This window comes from Girardinichthys multiradiatus, chromosome Y, assembly GCF_021462225.1.
Source record: "Girardinichthys multiradiatus isolate DD_20200921_A chromosome Y, DD_fGirMul_XY1, whole genome shotgun sequence".
Classification (NCBI taxonomy): Eukaryota; Metazoa; Chordata; class Actinopteri; order Cyprinodontiformes; family Goodeidae; genus Girardinichthys; species Girardinichthys multiradiatus.
In genome coordinates this window covers 981900-1006527 of record NC_061818.1, presented here as the reverse complement: position 1 = coordinate 1006527, position 24628 = coordinate 981900, and the positions used below count along the sequence as shown (strand labels likewise).

At 41.5% G+C, this 24628-nt stretch overlaps 3 protein-coding genes across 4 annotated transcripts in view; 1 reads left to right on the top strand and 2 right to left on the bottom strand.

Annotated features, from left to right (window-relative positions):
* Positions 1-10531: 10531 nt before the first annotated feature.
* LOC124863860 (mitochondrial import inner membrane translocase subunit Tim29-like) lies at positions 10532-13930 on the bottom strand. Its single transcript, XM_047358388.1, has 3 exons — positions 13746-13930; positions 10727-11346; positions 10532-10633 (listed from the first exon to the last, which is right to left on the bottom strand). Exons 1-3 carry the CDS (start codon positions 13849-13851, stop codon positions 10577-10579), a joined length of 783 nt encoding a protein of 260 aa, XP_047214344.1. The 5' UTR covers positions 13852-13930; the 3' UTR covers positions 10532-10576.
* Positions 13931-14656: 726 nt separating this feature from the next.
* On the top strand, positions 14657-20223 carry LOC124863859 (protein YIPF1-like). Of its 2 annotated transcripts, XM_047358386.1 has the most exons (9): positions 14657-14735; positions 14927-14989; positions 15866-16029; positions 16118-16195; positions 16303-16390; positions 16579-16695; positions 16773-16939; positions 19187-19369; positions 19449-20223. In XM_047358386.1, the coding sequence occupies exons 2-9, from the start codon at positions 14959-14961 to the stop codon at positions 19536-19538; spliced, it is 918 nt and encodes a 305-aa protein (XP_047214342.1). In that variant the 5' UTR covers positions 14657-14735; positions 14927-14958; the 3' UTR covers positions 19539-20223. The 2 variants fall into 2 exon arrangements, with proteins under 2 accessions (XP_047214342.1, XP_047214343.1); XM_047358387.1 differs by lacking the exon at positions 14657-14735 and having other exon boundaries at positions 14813-14989.
* Positions 20224-23053: 2830 nt separating this feature from the next.
* The window catches only part of LOC124864041 (methyltransferase-like protein 22), a 35808-nt gene continuing 34233 nt past the window's right edge, over positions 23054-24628 (bottom strand). Inside the window, 1 exon segment of the mRNA XM_047358646.1 lies at positions 23054-23962. Within this exon segment, the coding sequence (XP_047214602.1) occupies positions 23900-23962 (63 nt within the window). The 3' untranslated portion in view covers positions 23054-23899.

The window sequence follows — 24628 nt, the reverse complement described above, 5'->3', positions numbered from 1 at the left end:
TCCTTTGTGGCATAGATTCAACAAGGTACTGGAAACATTCCTCAGAGAGTTTGGTCCATATTGACATGATAGCATCACACAGATGCTGCAGATTTGTCTGCTGCACATCCGTGATGCGAATTTCCCATTCCACCACATCCCAAAGGTGCTCTATAGGATTAAGATCTGGTGACTGTGGAGGCCATTTGAGTCCAGTGAACTCATTGTCATGTTCAAGAAACCAGTCTGAGATGATTCGTGCTTTATGACATGGCGCGTTATCCTGCTGGAAGTAATCATCAGAAGATGGGTACACTGTGGTCATAAAGGGATGGACATGGTCAGTAACAATACTCAGGTAGGCTGTGGCGTTGACACGATGGTCAATTGGTATTAAGGGGCCCAAAGTGTGCCAAGAAAATATCCCCCACACCATTACACCACCACCAGCTTGAACCATTGATACAAGGCAGGGTGGATCCATGCTTTCATGTTGTTGATGCCATATTCTAACCCTACCATCTGAATGTCGCAGCAGAAATCGAGACTCATCAGACCAGGCAACTTTTTCCAATCTTCTATTGTCCAATTTTAGTGAGCCTGTGCGAATTGTAGCCTCAGTTTCCTGTTCTTAGCTGACAGGAGAGGCACCCGGCGTGGTCTTCTGCTGCTGTAGCCCATCCACCTTAAGGTTTGACGTGTTGTGCATTCAGAGATGCTCTTCTGCATGCCTTGGTTGTCACAAGTGGTTATTTGAGTTACTGTAGCCTTTCTATCAGCTCAAACCAGTCTGGCCATTCTCCTCTGACCTCTGGCATCAACAAGGTATTTGCGCCCACAGAACTGACACTCACTGGATATTTTCTCTTTTTCGAACCATTCTCTGTAAACCCTAGAGATGGTAGTGCATGAAAATCCCAGTAGATCAGCAGTTTCTGAAGTACTCAGACCAGCCCATCTGGCACCAACAACCATGCCACGTTCAGTCACTTAAATTACCTTTCTTCCCCATTCTGATGCTCGGTTTGAACTGCAGCAGATCGTCTTGACCATGTCTACATGCCTAAATGCATTGAGTTGCTGCCATGTGATTGGGTGATTAGAAATTTGCGTTAATGAGCAGTTGGACAGGTGTACCTAATAAAGTGGCCAATTACTGTATTTAAAATACCTTTATTGGTATATAGCCTGCACTTGTGTAGTGCTTTATTGAGACAAGGACTCCAAAGCACTTTACACCACAATCAGTCATTCAGCCTTTCACACACTGACAGTAAATGGCTACATTGTGGCCACATCAGCAGACAAGGTGTGTGAAGTGTCTTGCCCAAGGACATTTTGACTAAGATAGATGGGTCGGCAGGGACAGAGCCTTGGAGGCCAGATGAGGTAGAGACTAAGCCTAGAAGGTCAACTAGGGAACCAGGAGAACCCACATAGAACCTTGTCAGGAGGTTGACCACACGGGGCTTGAATACCCTCACAGAGCCTTGTCGGGCTGTCGATCACGTGGTATGGATAACCCACAAATTAACTTCTCTGGAGGTTAGCTTGGAGATTTAAGATTGTTCAAGACTGGAGACCACAGGGGAGCCCTGGACACTGGAAGCCACGACGGAGCTCTGTAAACCACTTCACAGAGTTTACAAAGAAGCTCAAGAAGCTGGTCTACTAGACACAGACAAGCTCTGAAGACTGGTGGGGTGAGGGGGCGTTGGAACCCTGGAGAATGGCTGTGGTACCGCCAGAGAAACCTTGAGGAAGGGCAGTGACACCTTGGATAATGGCAGTAAGAACCCTCTGAGGAACCCTGGAGAACAGCGGTGGGACTGCTGGATCCCTTGGCAGAGTGGTGTTGAAGCCTGGAGAACCCTCAATGGAGCTTTGGAGAGTGACGCCAGATCCTTTGATGAGGTTCTGGAGACATAGACAGAGGTAAGTCTATCTTGAAGCCTTTGTTGAAGAACACAGTAACATGAGGCGGATCCACCTGGACACTCTCTTCGGAAAATGCAAGAACAGGAGCACGAGGTGGATCCTCCTGGATACCTTCGTCGTAGAACTCAGGAACAAGAACACCAGACGGGTCAACCTGGACACACTCGTCATACAACTGAGGAACAGAAACATGAGGTTGGAGTGAAGTTGCAGATGGCTGAACAAGATGAGCAGATGGCAGTGCTAAACATGATCGGACCAGGAATGTAGGTGATGATTCTGATGGTGGTACTGAAGATGACTAAGCCAGGAATGTAGATGAAGATGATTATGGAAACAGAGATGCAGATGGGGTCTTGGCTCTGGGGCTCTGAGGCGGCACGCAGTGGGCTCTTGGGCTCAAAGGTGGGAGAATAATGAGCTCCGATGCAGAAAGAAGGCCTGGGCAGGTCGTGGAATCTGCAGCTGAAGGGACCGGTGCTGCTGCTGCTGCTGTTTACATGGGAACCACTTCCTGCTGCTCCTTCAGCGCCCTCCAGTGGTCTGCAGCTGGAAGTGCTGCTAGTGATGGTGGAAAAATTCCAATAAGTCAACCTGTTTAGTGTTTATTTTCCTATGTATGTCCTAAATCAGCTTGTTGTCCATGAAATGTCCAGTTCAGACTGGATATATGCTGCTCAAAAAAATAAAAGGAACACTCAAATAACACATCCTAGATTTGAAAGAAAGAAATATTCTCATTGAATACTTTGTTCTGTACAAAGTTGAATGTGCTGACAACAAAATCAGACAAAATTCATCAATGGAAATCCAATTTATTAACCAATGGAGGCCTGGATTTGGAGTCACACACAAAATTAAAGTGGAAAAACACACTAGAGCCTGCTGGAGGTCATTTTGCAGGGCTCTGGCAGTGCTCCTTCTGTTCCTCCTTGCACAAAGGCGGAGGTAGTGGTCCTGCTGCTGGGTTGTTGCCCTTCTACGGCCTCCTCCATGTCTCCTGGTGTACTGGCCTGTCTCCTAGTAGCGTCTCTAGGCTCTGGACACTATGCTGACAGACACAGCAAACCTTCTTGCCACAGCTTACATTGATGCGCCATCCTGGATGAGCTGCACTACCTGAGCCACTTGTGTGGGTTGTAGAGTCCGTCTCATGCTACCACGAGTGTGAAAGCACCACCAACATTCAAAAGTGACCAAAACATCATCCAGAAAACATAAGTACTGAGAAGTGGTCTGTGGTCCCACCTGCAGAACCACTCCTGTATTGAGTGTCTTGCTAATCGCCAAAGATTTCCCCCTGTTGTCTATTTCATTTGAACAACATCATGTGAAATTTATTGTCAATCAGTGTTGCTTCCTAAGTGGACAGTTTGATTTCACAGAAGTTTGATTTACTCGGAGTTATATTGTGTTGTTTAAGTCTTCCCTTTATTTTTTTGAGCAGTGTACTTTTGCCAGCTCAGCATGGCACACTTAGAATGAATGGAATGCAAGACCTTTCTTATATGGAGGTGGTGTTTACCCAAGAGAAGATACCGCTCTTCTCTCCGGGCCTTCACATCATGCTAACCTTTTTTAGATATCCGATGCTCAAGGACTGTTTTATCTCCTTGTCTCCTCTGTATTGTGAATTATATTCTCAGCCTGTGAAAGAACTATAAAGGTTTGTCTTTTTCTACCGCCGAGTGTGCAGACTGAGACACTGGTTTGACTGTATCTGTCTCTGTCCATTCTCAATTCTTGCACGAATTAATAAAGTGCCACTTTGATTCTCACTGGTCTCCTTGTTAAATAAATGTATTGACGTGCATTATTATTTTTCCATTAACACTAGTGATTATAAGGAGGGTGGGTTGTTGCTGACTTAATCGTCCTGAGTAGGCGTGGAGGTCTTATGACGGCATCTGAGGTGCGAAGATGAAGCAACAGCAGATAGGCAGAAAACCTCAACCAGACACAGGAGTCATCTTGCCGTGGATAACACCTCAGTGGCAAAAGCGCTAGCATGGTTCCCCATAAGGTGCACTCCAGAATCTATATTTTGTTCGCATAGGTTTTATTTGCCTCCTCCAACTGCTGCTGGATCGGCCTCTAAGGTTTGTGGCATTGGTAAGCTTGACTTTCCACTTGGTCCTGGTATTGGCTTCTATTAAATAAAGTGGAGTTGAAAGGATTAAAATGCAGACAGGAATTCAGGGGCCACATGGAGATTTGAATTATTTAATAAATAAGCCAAAAACCTACAAAGAAAACATTTACAAAGAGTACAGAACATGAAATTGGCAGGTAGTAGAATCCGGAGCAACAACCAAAACAATGGGACATGGAAATGAGTATAAGAGATTCCAGCAAAGAACAATGACAACTAAACAGTTATAAATACTAGTAGAGAATGGGGAGAAGGCATGACATGTGAGAGTATTCAGGAGAGAATGAGTACTAGCTGAGACCAGTGAAGACAGAAAGGCTGAGGGAGAAGAGTAAATGAGCAGGAACAGACAGAGAGAAACATAAAGGGGAAATCCAGCACAATATTAATGCAAAAATGTACATAAACACTCAAGTTAACCATGAGGTAAATCATAAAAGAGTACACAACTAAAGTCACCTAACAATCGAAACAGGGACCTGAACTTAAGAAAATAAAATCTAAGAACCTGATAACACTAGAAAAATTATCAAGATTACACACAAAAGAGAATCAAAACCCCAAATACTTGGTGATCATGATAGAAAGTCCTACCCTGAGAAAAATGACCTTTTCTCTTGAAAGTGAGGACCCAGAAAACTGCTACTGCTGCCATTAACTCTCTACTTTTTCTTTTACTCCTGGGTCAGCGCTGTTTTTCGTGAGTGCTCCATCTTCTCAAACTCCAAGTCAGTCTTGGTGGATAGCCACTCATACTGAGCCTGGTTCTGGTTTTGCTAGAGATTTCTTCATGTTAAAGGGGAGTTTTCCCAACACACATTCTCAGTATAGGGGATTGCTGCTACGTTAACCACTCAATTCCAGCAACTGCATGCTAGTCCAGGAGTGAAAGCTGCAAGTCAATAACTCAACAGTACATTACAATCTGCTGAGTTTCATTAGATACCTTTTTAACCAATTTGAATAATGAATTGAACTTTACTGCATTGTTTGATAACTAGGATCAACTGGAATGTATGCACTTGACATGGAATCAGTTGTATAGTTTGATTTAATTTATTTTATTTGTAAAATGCCTTGAGATTACATGGGTTGTGAATTGGTGCTATATTAACTGCACTTATTACAATAAACTGTTCAAGCTTACCTACTGTGTCCATAGTTGCTGCCTGCACAAGTATCTTATCTTGCTTAAATATGACTGAACAATATGGCCAACTTGGTACTTCTGCCATATATGCATTCCCTTCTGGTTGCCTATTCAGCCTCCCCCTGTTTAGAATGTGAAGCTATGGAGAACATTAATGACTCCATACCCACTGGCATCATCTGTCCCTCATTGTCTCCCATGAGTGTCAGTTTATTCTTTGTTGAAAAGAAAGAGTCCCAGACCTTGTTTTGAATATAGAGGTTTATATCCACCATGTCCATGTCTCAATGAATTTCTGGAGAACCGTGAACTGGAGCAATCATCACCAAACTGCACGGCACCCAAATAAGGCATGGAACACTACATTAAATAATTATATACTACACTGTAAACAACATGCAACTTAAGGGTACCTGCAGCTGCAACTGTGGGCATTCCATAGATGTACAGGTCCTTCTCAAAAAATTAGCATATTGTGATAAAGTTCATTATTTTCCATAATGTCATGATGAAAATGTAACATTCATATATTTTAGATTCATTGCACACTAACTGAAATATTTCAGGTCTTTTATTGTCTTAATACGGATGATTTTGGCATACAGCTCATGAAAACCCAAAATTCCTATCTCACAAAATTAGCATATTTCATCCGACCAATAAAAGAAAAGTATTTTTAATACAAAAAACGTCAACCTTCAAATAATCATGTACAGTTATGCACTCAATACTTGGTCGGGAATCCTTTGGCAGAAATGACTGCTTCAATGCGGCGTGGCATGGAGGCAATCAGCCTGTGGCACTGCTGAGGTCTTATGGAGGCCCAGGATGCTTCGATAACGGCCTTTAGCTCATCCAGAGTGTTGGGTCTTGAGTCTCTCAACGTTCTCTTCACAATATCCCACAGATTCTCTATGGGGTTCAGGTCAGGAGAGTTGGCAGGCCAATTGAGCACAGTGATACCATGGTCAGTAAACCATTTACCAGTGGTTTTGGCACTGTGAGCAGGTGCCAGGTCATGCTGAAAAATGAAATCTTCATCTCCATAAAGCTTTTCAGCAGATGGAAGCATGAAGTGCTCCAAAATCTCCTGATAGCTAGCTGCATTGACCCTGCCCTTGATAAAACACAGTGGACCAACACCAGCAGCTGACACGGCACCCCAGACCATCACTGACTGTGGGTACTTGACACTGGACTTCTGGCATTTTGGCATTTCCTTCTCCCCAGTCTTCCTCCAGACTCTGGCACCTTGATTTCCGAATGACATGCAGAATTTGCTTTTATCCGAAAAAAGTACTTTGGACCACTGAGCAACAGTCCAGTGCTGCTTCTCTGTAGCCCAGGTCTGGGGAATGTGGCACCTGTAGCCCATTTCCTGCACACGCCTGTGCACGGTGGCTCTGGATGTTTCTACTCCAGACTCAGTCCACTGCTTCTGCAGGTCCCCCAAGGTCTGGAATCGGCCCTTCTCCACAATCTTCCTCAGGGTCCGGTCACCTCTTCTCGTTGTGCAGCGTTTTCTGCCACACTTTTTCCTTCCCACAGACTTCCCACTGAGGTGCCTTGATACAGCACTCTGGGAACAGCCTATTCGTTCAGAAATGTCTTTCTGTGTCTTACCCTCTTGCTTGAGGGTGTCAATAGTGGCCTTCTGGACAGCAGTCAGGTCGGCAGTCTTACCCATGATTGGGGTTTTGAGTGATGAACCAGGCTGGGAGTTTTAAAGGCCTCAGGAATCTTTTGCAGGTGTTTAGAGTTAACTCGTTGATTCAGATGATTAGGTTCATAGCTCGTTTAGAGACCCTTTTAATGATATGCTAATTTTGTGAGATAGGAATTTTGGGTTTTCATGAGCTGTATGCCACAATCATCCGTATTAAGACAATAAAAGACCTGAAATATTTCAGTTAGTGTGCAATGAATCTAAAATATATGAATGTTACATTTTCATCATGACATTATGGAAAATAATGAACTTTATCACAATATGCTAATATTTTGAGAAGGACCTGTATTTACCCCACTAATACGCGAATATGGCTGCAATCTAAAAGGCCAAACACTGAGCACAAAAAAAGACTGTAGACATTAAAAAGGGTCTAAGTTTTGGCACCGGAACAGGGTCCGTGATAGGACAGGAACTCACTCATTCGGCAGAACTAGTCCAATCCACAGGCTGTAGGAGAGTTTCTAATCACAGCTGTAGAACAGATAACAGCACTCCTATTTATCCCACTCTCTGTGACACCACACTGCCTACCACAGGAGCTTGTCCTTATACCACATACCTGTCTTCAGTGCCGGCAGCCCCAAACAGTACACTTCCTTAAGTGTGATTTGTCACAACACTTAAATTTGACTTCGATGCTGACAGACGGCTGTCATTTTGGACATCCCTCGTAGGCTGCTTCTTGGGTCCTCTGGCTCCCTCCTTCCTCCGGCTCATAGCATGAGGTGTACTTGCTTGCCCCAAGTCAATTGATGGCTGAATAGGTTAGGTCAACTACACCGCTCATTCCTCTTCCACCACCTATTTGCTGACAGTGGATTTGGTCCCGGGCCCTGCGTGGGATGGCACATTTCTGTTATCAGCCTTTCAATCTTCTGCAATCTCTGTGGTTCACCAGTGCACCTAACCAGCAAACCACCTGGTCCTGATGAGCCCCAGTTCTTCTCCATTGTCTCTTATGGTCCGTTGTCTCTCACACAGGACAAATAAAAGGTTTGAGTCTGTTAAAATGCAAAACCATTGCACTCCTGCCCTCCACTAACACTATCCAATATAAAACATTTCTAATTTGTTCTAGCACGCCACAAAACTGCCCTGGCACATTGGGGCAACCAACTTCTCTATATGGTATCCCTAAAATGCCAAGACAGGAAGAGAGTGCAGAAATTACTGGGGGGTAAAGTTGGCAGTGAGACCTGCTCTTATACGTAGTTTAGAGGTGGTGGCATCACCTAAAACAGGAGGTGGAGCTGAGGTTATAATGCTTAGATTTCCATTGGTAGTGATAAAAATGGACAGGATTAGAAATTAGTATTTTAGAGGTACCAGGTGGAGTACTTTAAACACAAAGCTGGGGAGACAAGGCTGGTATGTGTGTTAAGAATAGATGGTGGATTTATAGGACAAGGAGAGATGAGTATGGAGATCCCAGAGAAAGTTTGAGGATGCGGTGAAGAAAGATATGTAGAGGGTTAGGGTTAAAAGAGGTGGGTGAAGTTAGATGGTCCGCTGTGGTGACCCCTAAAGAGAGATAAATAATAATAAATAAGCGTCTATTGTAAGATACTAATGTAAACATGGTCTAAAGTATATGTTCTTAGAACTTAAATAAAAGACGTTCCATAAAAAAATATATATTAACAAAAGTGACTGACTGAAGTCTTATATCAAGATGTTTACTCAGTAACTTCTCAGGCTTTTATGTTCACCTGCCACTTGTTTCTGACTCGTCTTGCTTTTCATTAAAGTTCAGGAAGTAAGAGACATGCTCAAGGGTGGGTTCATCTGATTCCCGCTCGTCATCAGACTCCCTCTTGGAATGTTTTATTTCTTTGTCCTAGGCAACAACCAGGATCCTTTTAAAAATGTTTTGGCTCATCTTTTACATGAGGTGTGGATTTCCATCCCACTGAACCCAATGTGAGACCCACGGATTGAGAATCCATTGTGCTAATTCCATCAGTGGTCATGTCAGCAGTAAAGACTGATCTGCTTCCATCCACAGCACCACCATCATGTTCTCCATATTTGACAGCATAATCCCAAAGGCTGCCATGCAGCCCAACAAAATGCCGCATGGGTCTTTTTCCTAAAAACCTTCATTTCACATGATGAGATCAAGGACATGTTGTGAAGGGGAATTCTGAAGGATTTAGGGAAAGACAAGAAAGATAATAAAAAGAATCACACTACACTGGAAAAATAAATCCATAAAAATCCTCGCTCATGAACCCACGTTCACATGTTAGAGCCGAACATAGCTTATAGGTTACTGCAGGGGATTACAGTGGAACACTGAAAAAATCTTTTGATCAAATCTTTATTTTCTAGACATTGCATTACTTGGGTTTTTGAGACATTAAATTGTTTCATTGTGCTGATGTTGAGTCATGTTCTTTATGTGTTCCCCATTCATTCCACCTCATTATAGTAGATACATAGTAGATCATAAAACTGATTTCATTTTATATGAATCAGTGTGACAAGTGCTTTGCACTAGAGCACCATCTGGTGGTAAAAACCTACCATCAGCATGCCTTGGATCGAACCAGCATAGAAGCCGGGCTGGTAAAAATCAGAGCCTAGATTCTGAATTGTGCCTTTCTTCACATAACATCTGATACTTTGTTACTGACTACTGATTAGCAAAGATCGTGGAATGCTGTTGACCAAACTGTAATATAATCTGCGTTCTATAGCTTTCAATGTAAGAACAAACGTTCAGGCCCTGTTCACATTAAGGGGCTGAAATACAAACTTTACCTGAACTCACCGTGGATCCACTGTCTCCTGTAAGATGTCATTTCAAGTGAGATATCCATCCTCCTTTGGCTTATTTTCTAGTGTCTGACAGCCTCTGAGCAACACTGCCTGGCAGAGATATTCACTGTTTTTCACCTTTTGTGACATAGATTTACAAAGTCCAATGTATTCTGGTGGGATTTATGAGACAGACCAAGAAACAAAAAACTGCCATGACCTTAAACAGGCTGTCCATGCTGGAGAATCGTCCAGCATGGCTGAGGATTCTCTGCAGATTTAAAGTACTCATTATCACATAAATCTGATGGCAGTTGCTGCTGCTAACGGTGGAACTAGTTATTAGATTAAGGATTACATATTTTAAAGTCAGGTTGAAGAGTTTTTCCCCTAATTACTCTAATTATCCTATATAAAAATTGGGTTGATGACCTGAAACATTTAAGCGAAAACAGAAGAAATGTTTAAGGGTGCAAATACTTTTTCCATGCATTGCATTTATTAGTCATTTGCCATGTAAAGACCAATCAGATAACTTCTTTAAAGTTTTGATATTTAATCAGAATAAATTATTAAACAACTACAAACTCTGCGTGTCAAAGTTGTGGATTTTTTAGGTAGTTATTTCTTTACCAAAGAGGACAGGGGCAAGGCTGGCATCTGATGTGCCTTAGCTTGTTACTTTATAGTGTCCATGGTAGGCTACAGCAGCAGGATAGCAAAGAGCTTTGGGTTATCTATAACCAGACTGATTATTAAATTCCTGTTAAATCACACACTCATTAGTACATGTGTGGTTCAAGGTGGCAGATTTATTTACATGGTATAAAATATTCACCAACACACCGTGTAAAAAACAAAGAAACTAAAATAGAAGTTTCTTTTTCAGGCTGGAAATCCAGTGTTCAAGTTGAATCCAACACTGAAAGAAAGCAAAAATAAGAGCAATAAATCTTCACAGATTAAACTCCAGTCTGTTCCTGCCTCACAGTTTTATTTTACTCTCCTCACTGACATTCTCCATTCTGTCCACAACAGTTGTTTCTTCTTCCTTGTCCTCCATCGTCAGCGGTAACCAGGAATCCCTGTGTAACGTCTCATTCCTCTCCACCTCCTGAGGGCCAGGGGGTGAGGTTGCCTGCATGTACCCCGGGAGGTGTTTGTATTCATCCTTATTGACATCATAGTCCTTCATCTTTGAGTCCAGTATCCACCAGCAGCCAATGAAGCCGATGTCCAGCACCCGCTGAGGAAGCTCTCTCCAGGGCATTGACAAGTTGGAGCACCGGGCTTCGTACAGCATGGTGTCAGGGTCGTAGCTAGCCTGGTAAACCACACAGAGAAGTCCCAGGCTGGCATAGCGGAGCCGATCGTCATTACGAAGTTTCACCAGGTTTTGAACATGGCCGTCAGAGAAGCCATTACGGATCCACGGGGACAGAAGGCCCAGTTGGGTGGAGCGCTCCAGCAAGGCAGCCTCAAAAGATGACTGGTCAGGTTTTGTGTGAAAACAGGCCCAGGCCCCGCCCAGCAGAGTCACGTATATGGAGGATTTTACTGGCTGTTCCCAAGCACTGACAACCATCTCCCTGCATGCTTCCTTATAGTCGGACAGCAGGCTGCGACACCACACACCTGAAGACAACAGAACAGGCACAATTTAGGCGAAGTTTTGGCTGAATATTAATCACCTTGGATCTATCTTCTACAAGTCCTTTTCAAAATATTAGCATATTGTGATAAAGTTCATTATTTTCCATAATGTCATGATGAAAATGTAACATTCATATATTTTAGATTCATTGCACACTAACTGAAATATTTCAGGTCTTTTATTGTCTTAATACGGATGATTTTGGCATACAGCTCATGAAAACCCAAAATTCCTATCTCACAAAATTAGCATATCATTAAAAGGGTCTCTAAACGAGCTATGAACCTAATCATCTGAATCAACAAGTTAACTCTAAACACCTGCAAAAGATTCCTGAGGCCTTTAAAACTCCCAGCCTGGTTCATCACTCAAAACCCCAATCATGGGTAAGACTGCCGACCTGACTGCTGTCCAGAAGGCCACTATCGACACCCTCAAGCAAGAGGGTAAGACACAGAAAGACATTTCTGAACGAATAGGCTGTTCCCAGAGTGCTGTATCAAGGCACCTCAGTGGGAAGTCTGTGGGAAGGAAAAAGTGTGGCAGAAAACGCTGCACAACGAGAAGAGGTGACCGGACCCTGAGGAAGATTGTGGAGAAGAGCCGATTCCAGACCTTGGGGGACCTGCGGAAGCAGTGGACTGAGTCTGGAGTAGAAACATCCAGAGCCACCGTGCACAGGCGTGTGCAGGAAATGGGCTACAGGTGCCGCATTCCCCAGGTCAAGCCACTTTTGAACCAGAAACAGCGGCAGAAGCGCCTGACCTGGGCTACAGAGAAGCAGCACTGGACTGTTGCTCAGTGGTCCGAAGTACTTTTTTCGGATGAAAGCAAATTCTGCATGTCATTCGGAAATCAAGGTGCCAGAGTCTGGAGGAAGACTGGGGAGAAGGAAATGCCAAAATGCCAGAAGTCCAGTGTCAAGTACCCACAGTCAGTGATGGTCCGGGGTGCCGTGTCAGCTGCTGGTGTTGGTCCACTGTGTTTTATCAAGGGCAGGGTCAATGCAGCTAGCTATCAGGAGATTTTGGAGCACTTCATGCTTCCATCTGCTGAAAAGCTTTATGGAGATGAAGATTTCATTTTTCAGCACGACCTGGCACCTGCTCACAGTGCCAAAACCACTGGTAAATGGTTTACTGACCATAGTATCACTGTGCTCAATTGGCCTGCCAACTCTCCTGAACTGAACCCCATAGAGAATCTGTGGGATATTGTGAAGAGAACGTTGAGAGACTCAAGACCCAACACTCTGGATGAGCTAAAGGCCGCTATCGAAGCATCCTGGGCCTCCATAAGACCTCAGCAGTGCCACAGGCTGATTACCTCCATGCCACGCCGCATTGAAGCAGTCATTTCTGCCAAAGGATTCCCGACCAAGTATTGAGTGCATAACTGTACATGATTATTTGAAGGTTGACGTTTTTTGTATTAAAAACACTTTTCTTTTATTGGTCGGATGAAATATGCTAATTTTGTGAGATAGGAATTTTGGGTTTTCATGAGCTGTATGCCAAAATCATCTGTATTAAGACAATAAAAGACCTGAAATATTTCAGTTAGTGTGCAATGAATCTAAAATATATGAATGTTAAATTTTCATCATTACATTATGGAAAATAATGAACTTTATCACAATATGCTAATATTTTGAGAAGGACCTGTATACTTCATTTGAGCAAAAACAGAACATTACTGGTCCTGACTGTTTCCCAAAGCCTGCTTGAGTTAGCTTGCATAGGTTCTGCAACGTTCTGCTTTATTCTTTCAACAAAATGACACGACCTTCTGGAGTCCTATTGACCCAGTTTTATTAGTCATTTTTTGACATTTCTTGCCCAAGAGAAAATTCCAGATACACATTTCAAGAGTTCTCTTTCGGTTTGGAAGGAGTCGTCTTTGGGTGGGGAGATGGATGGATGGAGGGATTATGGAGTGGATGGGTGGACATATTGTTGCATAGATTAAAGTTTTGAACTTCAGCAAGTGTTCTTCACCATATCTACCTACCTGTCTAAATGCATCCATCTGCTGCCACGTGATTAACTAATATGCTATTAGTGTTAAACGGATGTACCTAATAAAATGTCCGTTGAGTTGTGTGGATATTTGCATAACAACGCCAGTTTAGCAGTCAGATATGATTATGTTGCATTAAACATTAATTTCCGCCTACGTTCTGCAGTTTGCTGCAATGAGCCGCATGCATCTCAATCCTGATGGACCAAGGCTATAACGGGATCAACGAAACCGCATCACAGTTAAACATATTTCAAACTATAAATAAATAAAACTGTCTTCCATAAACAATCATTATGTGAATTAGAATAATGTGTCCCTGAACCTCCGCTAAATTTCTCTCTGTAAACTAGTTTCTCACCCGCTTTGCTGCTCTTCAGCCTCTCCCAGCGGCTGCTTGAACCCGCAGCAGCTGCTGTTTGTGCCGCAGCACAGAACATCCTCCTGGCTGTCCGCACAGAAGACATTTCTACTGAACACGGTCACCTTCGTCCACAGCTAACATGTCAAGAGCTGCGAGCTCAAAATGGCGCTCACTGGGTGGCTCGGCTTTAGTCTTCCGTAAGGAAGACTAAAGCAATAAAGGTTCCGCGAAGGCAAAGAAAGAAGAAAAATATCAGTATGAATATGCAGAATGATATATGTTGTAAGTAACTAGAAATACAAGTACTGTAGTTGAAAAATTAATTATTGTATTCTTGCAATCAAGGTCATTGTACAAACAAGGCACCTAACATTAAGCCTCAGTTAGTTTGTAATGCTCTATCTGGTTAAATTGCTCATTTGCACATTTTGTTTTCATATAAATTAAGAATTTGCTGTATCATTTTAATTATATAAACCATTAAAGATGGCAGGGGACTTGAAACTATATATGTAATGTTTTGCCATTATGAGCACTGAGATAAGCGGTTAGCTACGTTTTTTTGACCAAACCATTTCTTGTAGTTGATTCCAGAATTGAAGAGAAAATTCGCATTCGTAAAATACGTGATTTGTGGTTTCTATATTTGAGTTATAAAATGCACAGACATTACTTTCAAAGTTGGATCTAGGTCTGAGGAAGTCACTAGACGGATAAATAGAATTGAAATGAACGACAGCTTCTTTCGCCAAGAGCAAGAACGGTTTAGGGTGACAGAAAAAAATCCAATTATTTTATCATTTTGACAAACATGCGCACGTGATGACTTTGTTTACGTGGTGACGTGTACCGGAACACCTCCTCTCTGACAGTTTCGGCTGTAGGCTTGTGACGGCGTTTGGACGGTGTTGCGATGCTGCCAGTCCGTTAACCTTACAGAGACGTTTAGTTCTAAACATTTCAGTCTAGCTGCGTCTTTGTAGACAGGTTGGTTCGTTTTTTTAATAAGCTTTATCGTTTTATTCTGTTGCCTGAAACACCACATTATCTGCTTTTAGCTATGATTTAACTTTCGGCTTAATTCTTATTGTTTTTACTGTAATTAGTTTATGAATTTAAAATATAAGACACGTCATTCAGAATATGCGCTGGGATCCTCAGAACTCCTTCTGTTCCAGGTTTTGCATGAAGCTGCTGTTCTAAACAAGCGATGGCCGGTCCAAATGATCTGCAGTTCCAAGGTGAATATGGCAGCCCGCTGTCTGTTTCTCCTCCTTCGTCTTTAGCCGTTAATGATCAGATTAAAGTGAAATGTAAACCACTAAATCACATTCATTGTAACCATCTGTTTGTCGAAGCTGTCCACTGGAAGAATATAGTGTTATTTAAACTGCGCCATCTGGTGGTTACATTGGATGAGAGCAGCTCTTGTGAAAACACTATCAACAAATTGCCAGAAAAAAACATTTATTGTTAGGGTTTAAAAGATTTAAACTTTGCAGCGCTTTTATGTTTTTTATTATTTGCTGTAATGATTCTTCTTGGCAACACATTTTCTACTGTTGGAAAGCCTGTTTATTGCCCTTTTTAATTGTGCCACATTGATAAGGAAAATGCATTTGTGGGTTGAGCAGCAGCCATTCATCAGTGGGTTGCACTCATAAAAAACCTGTGAAATGGTCCATGCCATTGCCATAGATCTTTGGGTGGAGGCAGTATGATGATGTGGGGCAGCATCTCCTGCGCTGAAAAAAACTGGACTCATCATCATTGGAAGCAATTTCAATGCAGAGATATCGAGATGAGATTCTGCAACCAATGACAATGCCATATCTCCACCAAATACTCTTCTCCAAGATGTTAACATGATCCCCATAGCTTCATCAAGAGACAACCTCCAAAATTTGGGAGAGGATGGCCTGCCTGCAGTCCTGGTCTCTAGCCCACTGGATGCTTGTGAAAAGACCTTGGGCGTGCTGTTCGATTTATTTTATTTATTTTTTCATATTTTAACACATTAAATCACACATTAACTGTATTTTATTGATATTTTATATTGTATACCACCACAAGGTGGAAGAGAACGGTTTTCAACACCTCTTGTCCTTTATGTGTAGAGTTTGAAGCAGCAGCAGATCTTCTATCAGCTGATCCCGGGGCCTCCACACTTAGCATATCTGCATCGAATGACCCCACCATCGCAGCTGGAACACCAGCACCTGGGGAAGATGTAAAACTAGACCTGTCTGAGGACGAGGAGGTTCAGGAGGAGAGTTCAGAGGTCTTTTTTTTTTTATAAGGACCTAATCACAAAGTGCACTGTTGGTGTTTGGAGTGGACAGTAGCTGACAGCTGTTCTGTTTTTCCAGCTTTTAGGACAGAAACCAAGTGGTGGCTTCTGGACGTTTGAATACTATCAGTCTTTCTTTAATGTGGACACAGTGCAGGTATGAGCACAACTCACACCTTGTGTGTAAATAGCTTCTGAACACAGCTAAGATCTGATAGTAGGTTAATGTTGGTTTGCTTTGGTTCCCCACCCATCCTGATACAGGTGCTGGACAGAGTCAAGGGCTCAATGATGCCTTTACCAGGGAGGAACTTTGTCAAACACTACCTGAGGAATAACCCAGACCTGTATGGTACGTTAAATGTCAAACATTTGAACACATGCTGTTCAGTTCAGAATGGATTTTGCTATGAAACATCTATGACAAGCCAGAGGATTCTGTGGATAATTTATTCTGTCCCTGAAAAAGGAACTATGAAAGGATTGGTTTAAATTAAAACATTTGATTCATTGTTAGTGTGAATATGTGTGTTTGTGCAGGCCCGTTTTGGATTTGCGTGACTCTGGTGTTCTCAGTAGCAATCAGTGGGAACGTGTCCACCTTCCTCAGAGAGCCTGGCAACCCCAGTTATCACCACAGGCCACAGTTCCACAGGGGTCAGTCTCTACAGGTCTTTTATAACCTCACCCTGGTGCTTCCCACAGCCTGCTGACTCTGCTCTGTCTCACTGCAGTTACTATAGCTGCAGTGGTGATCTTCTTGTATGCCTGGCTGGTGCCAATCGGTCTGTGGGGATTTTTGACCTGGAGACAGGGGGCTGAGAGGCAGGTTGGAGGCTATTCCTTCCTGGAGACTGTGTGCGTCTATGGATATTCCCTCTTCATCTATATCCCTACGTCGGTGAGTATATATTAGGCCTTCCAGAAATATTTACTCTACTTAAAGCTTTTGTTAACCAAAAACTTTTATGTATTTTATAGTGATTCTAAACCAACACAAAACAATCTAGAATTGTGGAAAAGAGAATATTTTCCAAATATAAACCTGAAAAGTGTGGCATGGATTTGTATTGTGCCCCCCTGAGTAAATGATTTGTAGAACCTCTTAGTCTATTGGGGTCTGGCTGTACCAGCTTCGCACATCTTTAGACTGAACATTTGGCCAATACGTCTTAGTTAAATAACTCAGGTTCAATCAGATTTCTGTGAACATCGCTTTACAATTCTTGCTAAAAATATTCAACTGGATTTAGGTCTGGTCCGGTCTTTTGACTAGGGCATTCTAACACATGAATATTCTTGAAATTAAACCATCCCATTGTGAAGTTTGTGGAGGACACCACTGTGGTGGGTCTCATATCTAACAATGATGAGAATCACTACAGAGAAGAGGTCCACAATCTGACTCAGTGGTGCTCTGAGATCATCCTGAACACCAGCAAGACCTAAGGAAGTGATACAGGATTACAGGAGGTCCAGGAAGACTGAACACGCTCTTCTCTACATACAGACAGAGCTGGTGGAGCGTGTGGACAGCATAAAGTTCCTGGGCATTCAAATCTCCTCTGACATCTCCTGGACTGAGAACACCTCCCACCTGGTAAAGAAGGTCCAACAATGGCTCTTGTTCCTCAGAAAGCTGAAACGGACTGAACTCTCTACTCAGCTGCTCACAAACTTTTACAGGGCCCCAATAGCAAGCGGCCTGTGCCTTGATGTGACAGTGTGGTATGGAAGCTGCATGGCACTGGAGAGAAAGGACTTAGCACAGGTGGTGAGAACAGCAGAGGGGATTCTGGGATGTCGTCTACTGGTTCTGGACTCGATTTATGCTGCATGAGTCCAGAATGGGCCAGACACATTGCTACAGACCACACCCACCCGGTCATTGCACTGTTTGTCCCACTTCTGTCAGGAAAACGATTTAGGACCATCACATCAAACAAAAAAGTTTCTTTCCCAAAGCAGTTGTTCCCCTGCAGGCAGACACTAAACATCCCTGCAGACAATTAAACCACCAGCCCATCTCATACTATTTCAGCGCAAGCTGCAATTTATGTAAATACTAAAGACTACATGTCACATTCCATGTACATATGTTCTCTCTTTCTATAAATGTTTTTACATTTTGTGTGTCTATAACCTACATGTGTATCTTTTGAGCAGGGTCTCAGCTAAATTTCATTATGGTGACATAATGACAATAAAGAATCTTGAACCTTGAATCTCTTAGCAGCTCTAGCTGTATGTTTAGGGTGGCAGTCCTGCTGGAAGGTGAACCTCCACCCCAGTCCCAAGTCTTCTTTCAGGATTGTCCAGGATTTAGCTCCATCCATCTTTCCATCATCTCTGACCAGCTCTGTTCCTGCTGAAGAAAAGCATCCCCACAACATGATACTGCCACCACCAGGCTTTATGGTGGAGATTGTGTGTTCGGGGTGATGTGCAGTATTAGTTGTGTGCCATACATTCATGTTTGCATGTTGGCATAATGTTCAATTGACAAAAGCTCCTTCCTCCTCATATTTGGTCTGTAACTGCAACTTTAGGCCTTTTGGCTTTCTGATTCAGATTCTCCACCTGAGCTGTGGATCTCTGCAGCTTACCCTGTCCTGTCTGCTGTGCTCCTTGGTCTTTGAGAAGCTGTTTGTTCACTAATGTTCTGTAAAAATCTCCAAGGCCTTGACAGAGCAGCTAAATGTATCAAGAGATTTAATTAAACAAAGATGGACTCCTTACTAATGAGGTAACCCTGAAGGCAGCTGGATGTGATGGATTTTAATCAGGAGTATCAGAGTAAAGGGTGCTGCATACAAATGCATGCCACACAATTAGGTAAAATATTTTTGGAAAGCATGTATCACTTTCTTTTCTCTTCAGTTATGCTTTAAGTTGTGTTGGTCTGCCACATAAAACACCAAAAAACACATGAAAGTTAGTGGATGGAATGTGATAAAAGGTTAAAACGAGTACATTTGACATCAATACCTTTGCTGAAAACTGTATTTATTTCTAAAGAAGAAAAGTATCCATGCTTGGTGCTAGATACTTCTAACTGTTCAGAGGTCCAGGGGAGTTTCTGCCTCAGTGGCTTTGGCAGATGGTCAGAGTGTAATACTTCACATGTGTACATTCTTGTCATCTCCAGATTTTGTGGATAATACCATATGATTGGCTGCAATGGACGCTGATTGTAGTTGCCATGGTGATCTCTGGCTCAGTCCTAGTTCTCACCTTCTGGCCTGTTGTCCGGGACGACACCAAAGTAACAGCGGTGGCCACAGTGGTGACCATTGTGGTGTTGCACACACTGCTGGCTGTTGGCTGTAAGGTGAGTGAGCAACATGGGTGTGGTCACGTTGATTTACAACAAACTGCTAAAACTCTTTGGTTTTGTTTTTTCCTTCCAGCTGTACTTCTTTCAAACAACAGTTCACACACCTCCACCGACCACCATCAGCCCGCTGATCCATACCACGTTGGTGGTCAAAGCCCACTGACCAGGACAGTAAAGGGAAGAGGGCTCATCATTTCAGGAGCACAGGACATTAGATACATTAGTCTGTGACTGGGTAGTTTTTCTACTGTGATCTTTCTTGATGTGGTGCATGGAGAGGGTTTAACGTGACCACCTTTCCCCAAGAAAATTAAATTCTCAATTAGCCTTCCACAATGTTAACAGAAGTGGAGAACAGGTTTTAGATCTTATTAAGTCAGTCTCTGAGTTAGATCTGCTTAAGTTTTCAGACATATTAGAGGTGCTGTAATGAGGAGCCAAATCCCCTGGAAAATTGTATAAACTTTTGTGAACCCCACAAATCTTTCTTGCACCATAAAATGTTAACCTCGTCAACCCACATACGCGAGTGCAAATCCACAGACATTCCTCTTTGTCCTGCCTAATCAAACATGAACATGCATGAAGAAGACGACAGGAGACAGAAAAGCCATTTCAGCCTGCAGATATTGTTCTGAATGCAATTTAATCTAGAACATAAAGGTGGTGATGCTGGCATACCGCCTCCCTCTCCTCAGAGCTCAGCTTTCACTTTCATAACTTTAATTTAAAAAGTTTAAGTTAAATCATAAAGTATGAAGAAGGTTTACAACTATTTATTTTCTAATGTGAAGCTACTGAGACCTACTTTTGTGTTAATAAACTTTGAATGGTTATTTCTTTTAAAATCACTGGTCCCTTTTCTCTTTCTTGCTGTGCTGAATATAACAACTATCCAGACTCTGGTAAGTTTTACATTTTTGGATATTTTAGACAATGTTCATACTTCTACAGTCACAGCGAAAACATGTCAACACCATCACCTGGTTGAGAGAATTTTATTTGAACGTTTGTGGACTAAATTTAGGTATTTTATTGAGATTATCAGGGCAGCCAGAAAATGAAGAAAGAACAACCAGCTGAAGTTTTCAGTCCATGTGATGGTGGGGAAATACTTGCCTTTTTGTCAAGTTGACGTGTACGCTGACAGTTTTGCCTATATTGTTTTGGTAATATATTTGTTAATATGGCAAAAGATAAAAATGTTATGTAATCTACAAGTCTGACTTGCAGACCAAGGACAGGTTATGGCCTGCTCTTTATTGTGTCATTTCATCAGCATTCCTATAATTTATTAAATTTAAGTGTATAGAAATGAAACGGAATGTTACATTGAATGGCAGCACCTATAGACCAACAGCTATAAAGTTTCTTCAATATCAGAACAAAGGCAAAAAACTACGCATTGCACCTTTTAGACTTTACATTAATAAGTAAGCGGCATCTAGTTAAGTACACTACTCACACAATTTAGGTATTTTTGACTTTCAAGTGCAATAAAATAGGGCATTTAAGTAGAAGCATGCAATGATGCTTTCCTCATCTCAAAAAAGGCAACTCAGCTGATTTCACAGGTTTTCTATGGGAGTCTGGAGAAAGTGCAGGTCACTCAATTCGAGGTACCCCAGTTTCCAGTAGCCATTCACTAATGAGACGACCTTGATGATCTGTAGCATTGTCCTCCATGAAGATGAAGTTAGTTCTGTGTTGTTCATGCAGGGGACTGGATTAAGGATGGTATTCAGGTAGTATGGCCTTGTCACTGTACCATTCACAAAGTGTAGGGAGGTTCTGTATCCACTTGACAAATCTAACACCACCACCAAAGGCGCTTCTGGTGACAATAGTGGCTGATCCATGGTGTTCTCGACGTCTCAAACATCTTAACATTTAGGCTTTTAGGTAAATGTTCTACCTTTTGTTTTATTAGCTGTTCTTACTGTCTCTGCTTTATATTAAGCCTATATTTGTATCTACTCTATTTGTACTCACAGCATTTTATCTGTGAAAGGTGCTTTATTAATAAAGTTTATTTACTTACAGTGGTCACTTCTGTCTGAGAACATTCTGTTTGAAGCCTCTCAAATGTGACTTGATCAATTGTTTAGTTGCTGTCTTGGTCTCATGGTGTCAAAATGTCAACAGCATAATGAGGAGGACTGTTTAATTGTGATTGAACCAGAATTTATTGGTCGATTCATGAATCAAACACCTGTTCTCCATGTTAGAGAACAACACGTGCCAAAAGTTCTGAAACACTGAACAGTTGGAAATGTATATTGAAAAGTTTAAAGTAGGTCATATGTTCAAAGGTTATAGTGCATTTAAGTTCATACTGAAATTTCACCTGAAAGCAGAATATATCAAAGTTTTTGTGAGTACTGTATATATATTACTGTTGGTACACAGTTCGTCAGACAGACGAAACTGTTATAGTATCTGCTGTATCAGTGCCGTTGTGGTGAAACAGCTTTAAAGGTTTATACCATTTTTAAAAGATTACTTTCAATTTGAAGGAAACTTTGGACTGAAAATGAGACTCCATCTGAACAACATTCAGCTAAGAAAAACATTGCTGATTTACAGTCATGCCAAGTTTAATAAACACATGCACAAACTGGTTCCATATGTAGTCAATCATACCAAGTCTGCAATGCTTTCATAAAGTTCAAGATAGTCTGCATGATTGGAACCATCATGCAGACTGAATCTTCGAAAGTGCCAAGATTCAAAGAAAAAATACACAAGATGAACACTTAAATGTGTCATTTATTTAAAATTTAAGCCATAGACACAAATATTTCTCTATATTTAACAAAACCAATCCAGCTATAAATATATAATCTTTTAAAAGCAAATGTTTTACTATGTATTATTTCATGGTCTTCAGCTGCAGAACATATTGAATTTATTTTACCCTCATTAAAGGTAATGGGTGGGGCTAACACTGCTTCACTCTAGATCATTGGTTTGAAGTAGACTTAGTGTCTGCGTTAACCAATCGGATATCAGAATCTGAGCCAGTTTAAATAACATGCAGCACTGCAGCACAGAAACCATGAAATAAATGAGTAAAAACTGAAAGAAAATGAACATATCACAATTTTTCTTAATGGATTTCACAGTTTAGTTCTTTGATTATCAATTTGATATAATTTGACATAGATTATTATGAGGTATTCCATTTGCACTTTTATTTATTTTGTGAAAACACTAATGATGTATAAATATTTATTATTTTACTTTTGGCACTTGATTCTATTATACCACCAGCATGTCATCATTACCAGCTCCTAAGTGTTTTGAAAAGGCGTGTTAACCTCAGGTAAAGTCAAATAAAGCCTGGCAGCGGATAATTTCAGCACAGCAGCTGGAACATGATTGTCCAGATCTGTTTCAAGTAGATCAATTCTACACTTTTCCATAAATAAAAAAAAAACAATCAAAGGAAAATAAAATTAGCTCTCTCAAATATTATCCATGTGAATGTTCTCTAATAAAAGGCGAAAAAATACCGAAATTTACCAAAGAGGATGCTTTGTTATATGGAAAATCTTTAGTTTTTATTCAAAGCAATAAGCTTGAACCTTCTAAAGGTATTGTAAGTGACAGTGTCCCTATGTGTAATGGACAGATATTGCAGTGAGTTTGTAAAAAAGTCAATAAATCCTCAATCCTCAATAAACTGAAGATATTTGTATCGATAGGAAAAAAGGCATATTAGGTGATATTAACCATCTAAGGTTGTTGCTATTTTCTCAACCAGCGGAACTTTCCATAACAAAATAGGTAGTTGTCTGGCTGAATAAAACAGCCACAAACTTAACAATGTCTCTTGCAAAAGCTTAGATGTTTAATATCCACTGGTTTTGTATCTCACAAACTTGAACATTTTCTTTTTGACTTGTTTTAAATAGGTAAAATCAGTTAAAACATAGGTTATTTCAGACCGCCTGTTAACTTCCACAGTTCTGAGAATTTCTTCACTTTCTACAAATTAAAAGGGACTGAATTTATATAGCGCTTTACACTTGAGCCTCGTTCACCCAATCACTCAAAAACGCACACTTTCCATCCGCACCAATCTGTGTGTGTTTTCAAAAGCCTGTCAGCATTTCCAAATCCAGCATGCTCTATCCCAGAAGTTTAAAGTTCAAAAGGATAAAACAGAAAAATATTGCTGCACTCTGTTCAGCCATCCTCGTTTCTTCTTGATCCTTCAGCATGTCCCAAAATGTCCAACAAGACATACTTTCCTTTAAAATAGCTTCTAAAAATCTATGTGCTTCCTCTGACCTTATTTTTTAATACCTCATCAGTACTGAAAATAGGTTTCACTGAGTGTTCTTCATACATCAACAGCATCAGAGCTGTGGTGTGGTGTTGTTAGCACAGCCCAGTAACAGTTAATTATGGTACATTCACACGTGTCATGGGGTGGATAATTGGGGCTTCTACCATCCTGTCTGTGGTCAGGGTCCATCAAGCTGCAATGTCAGCCGATTCTGGCCAGCAGCTGATTTCTCAGTTAGAATCAGATTGGGTTTGTTCAAATGCAAGTGAAGATGCAGTGACCTTCCACAGCTCCTGCAAAAATAAGAACAAAAGTATTATCCGAAAACATATTGCCTCTAAATACCTAGTTTCACTGCATTAAAAGTATAATGCAATAAGACGAGTAAGGAAAAAGTATTTACTAGAAATTATTCTAGTAACTGCATTAAATATCCTTATTTAACCTTTTCATTTATATAGCACAGATTCACAACTGACATCGTCTCAAGGCACATTACAAGACATTACATCCAGTTCATATACAAATATATTTCCAATTTGATAGTTATAAACTACTGCAATAAAGTTGTGTTTATTATGCCAAGTGGTAAAACGTTTTCTATCAAAGGAAACCCGGCCAATTGCATCAAGTCACTGACTTTGCAGTCATCCCTCCTCCTGAATGAGTAAGTAGCAGCAATAGACAGCTATTGGCACTGAGTCACCAAGTCTGAAGGCAGCTCCCCATATCAAGCATGCATGTGGTGACCGCGGAGAGGAGAACTCTCTTTTAACCGGATAATACCTCCAGCAGTAGCAGAACCAGAACCTGGCTCAGTGTGAGCGACCATGTGCCACAACCGACTGTAGGATTGAGAAGACAGAGCAGACAAAGAAGTACTGAACAAGGAGCACTTTCTATGCTGAAAAAAAATTATGGTTAATGCTCCTTTAATGGCTTTATCAAGAAGAGAAACA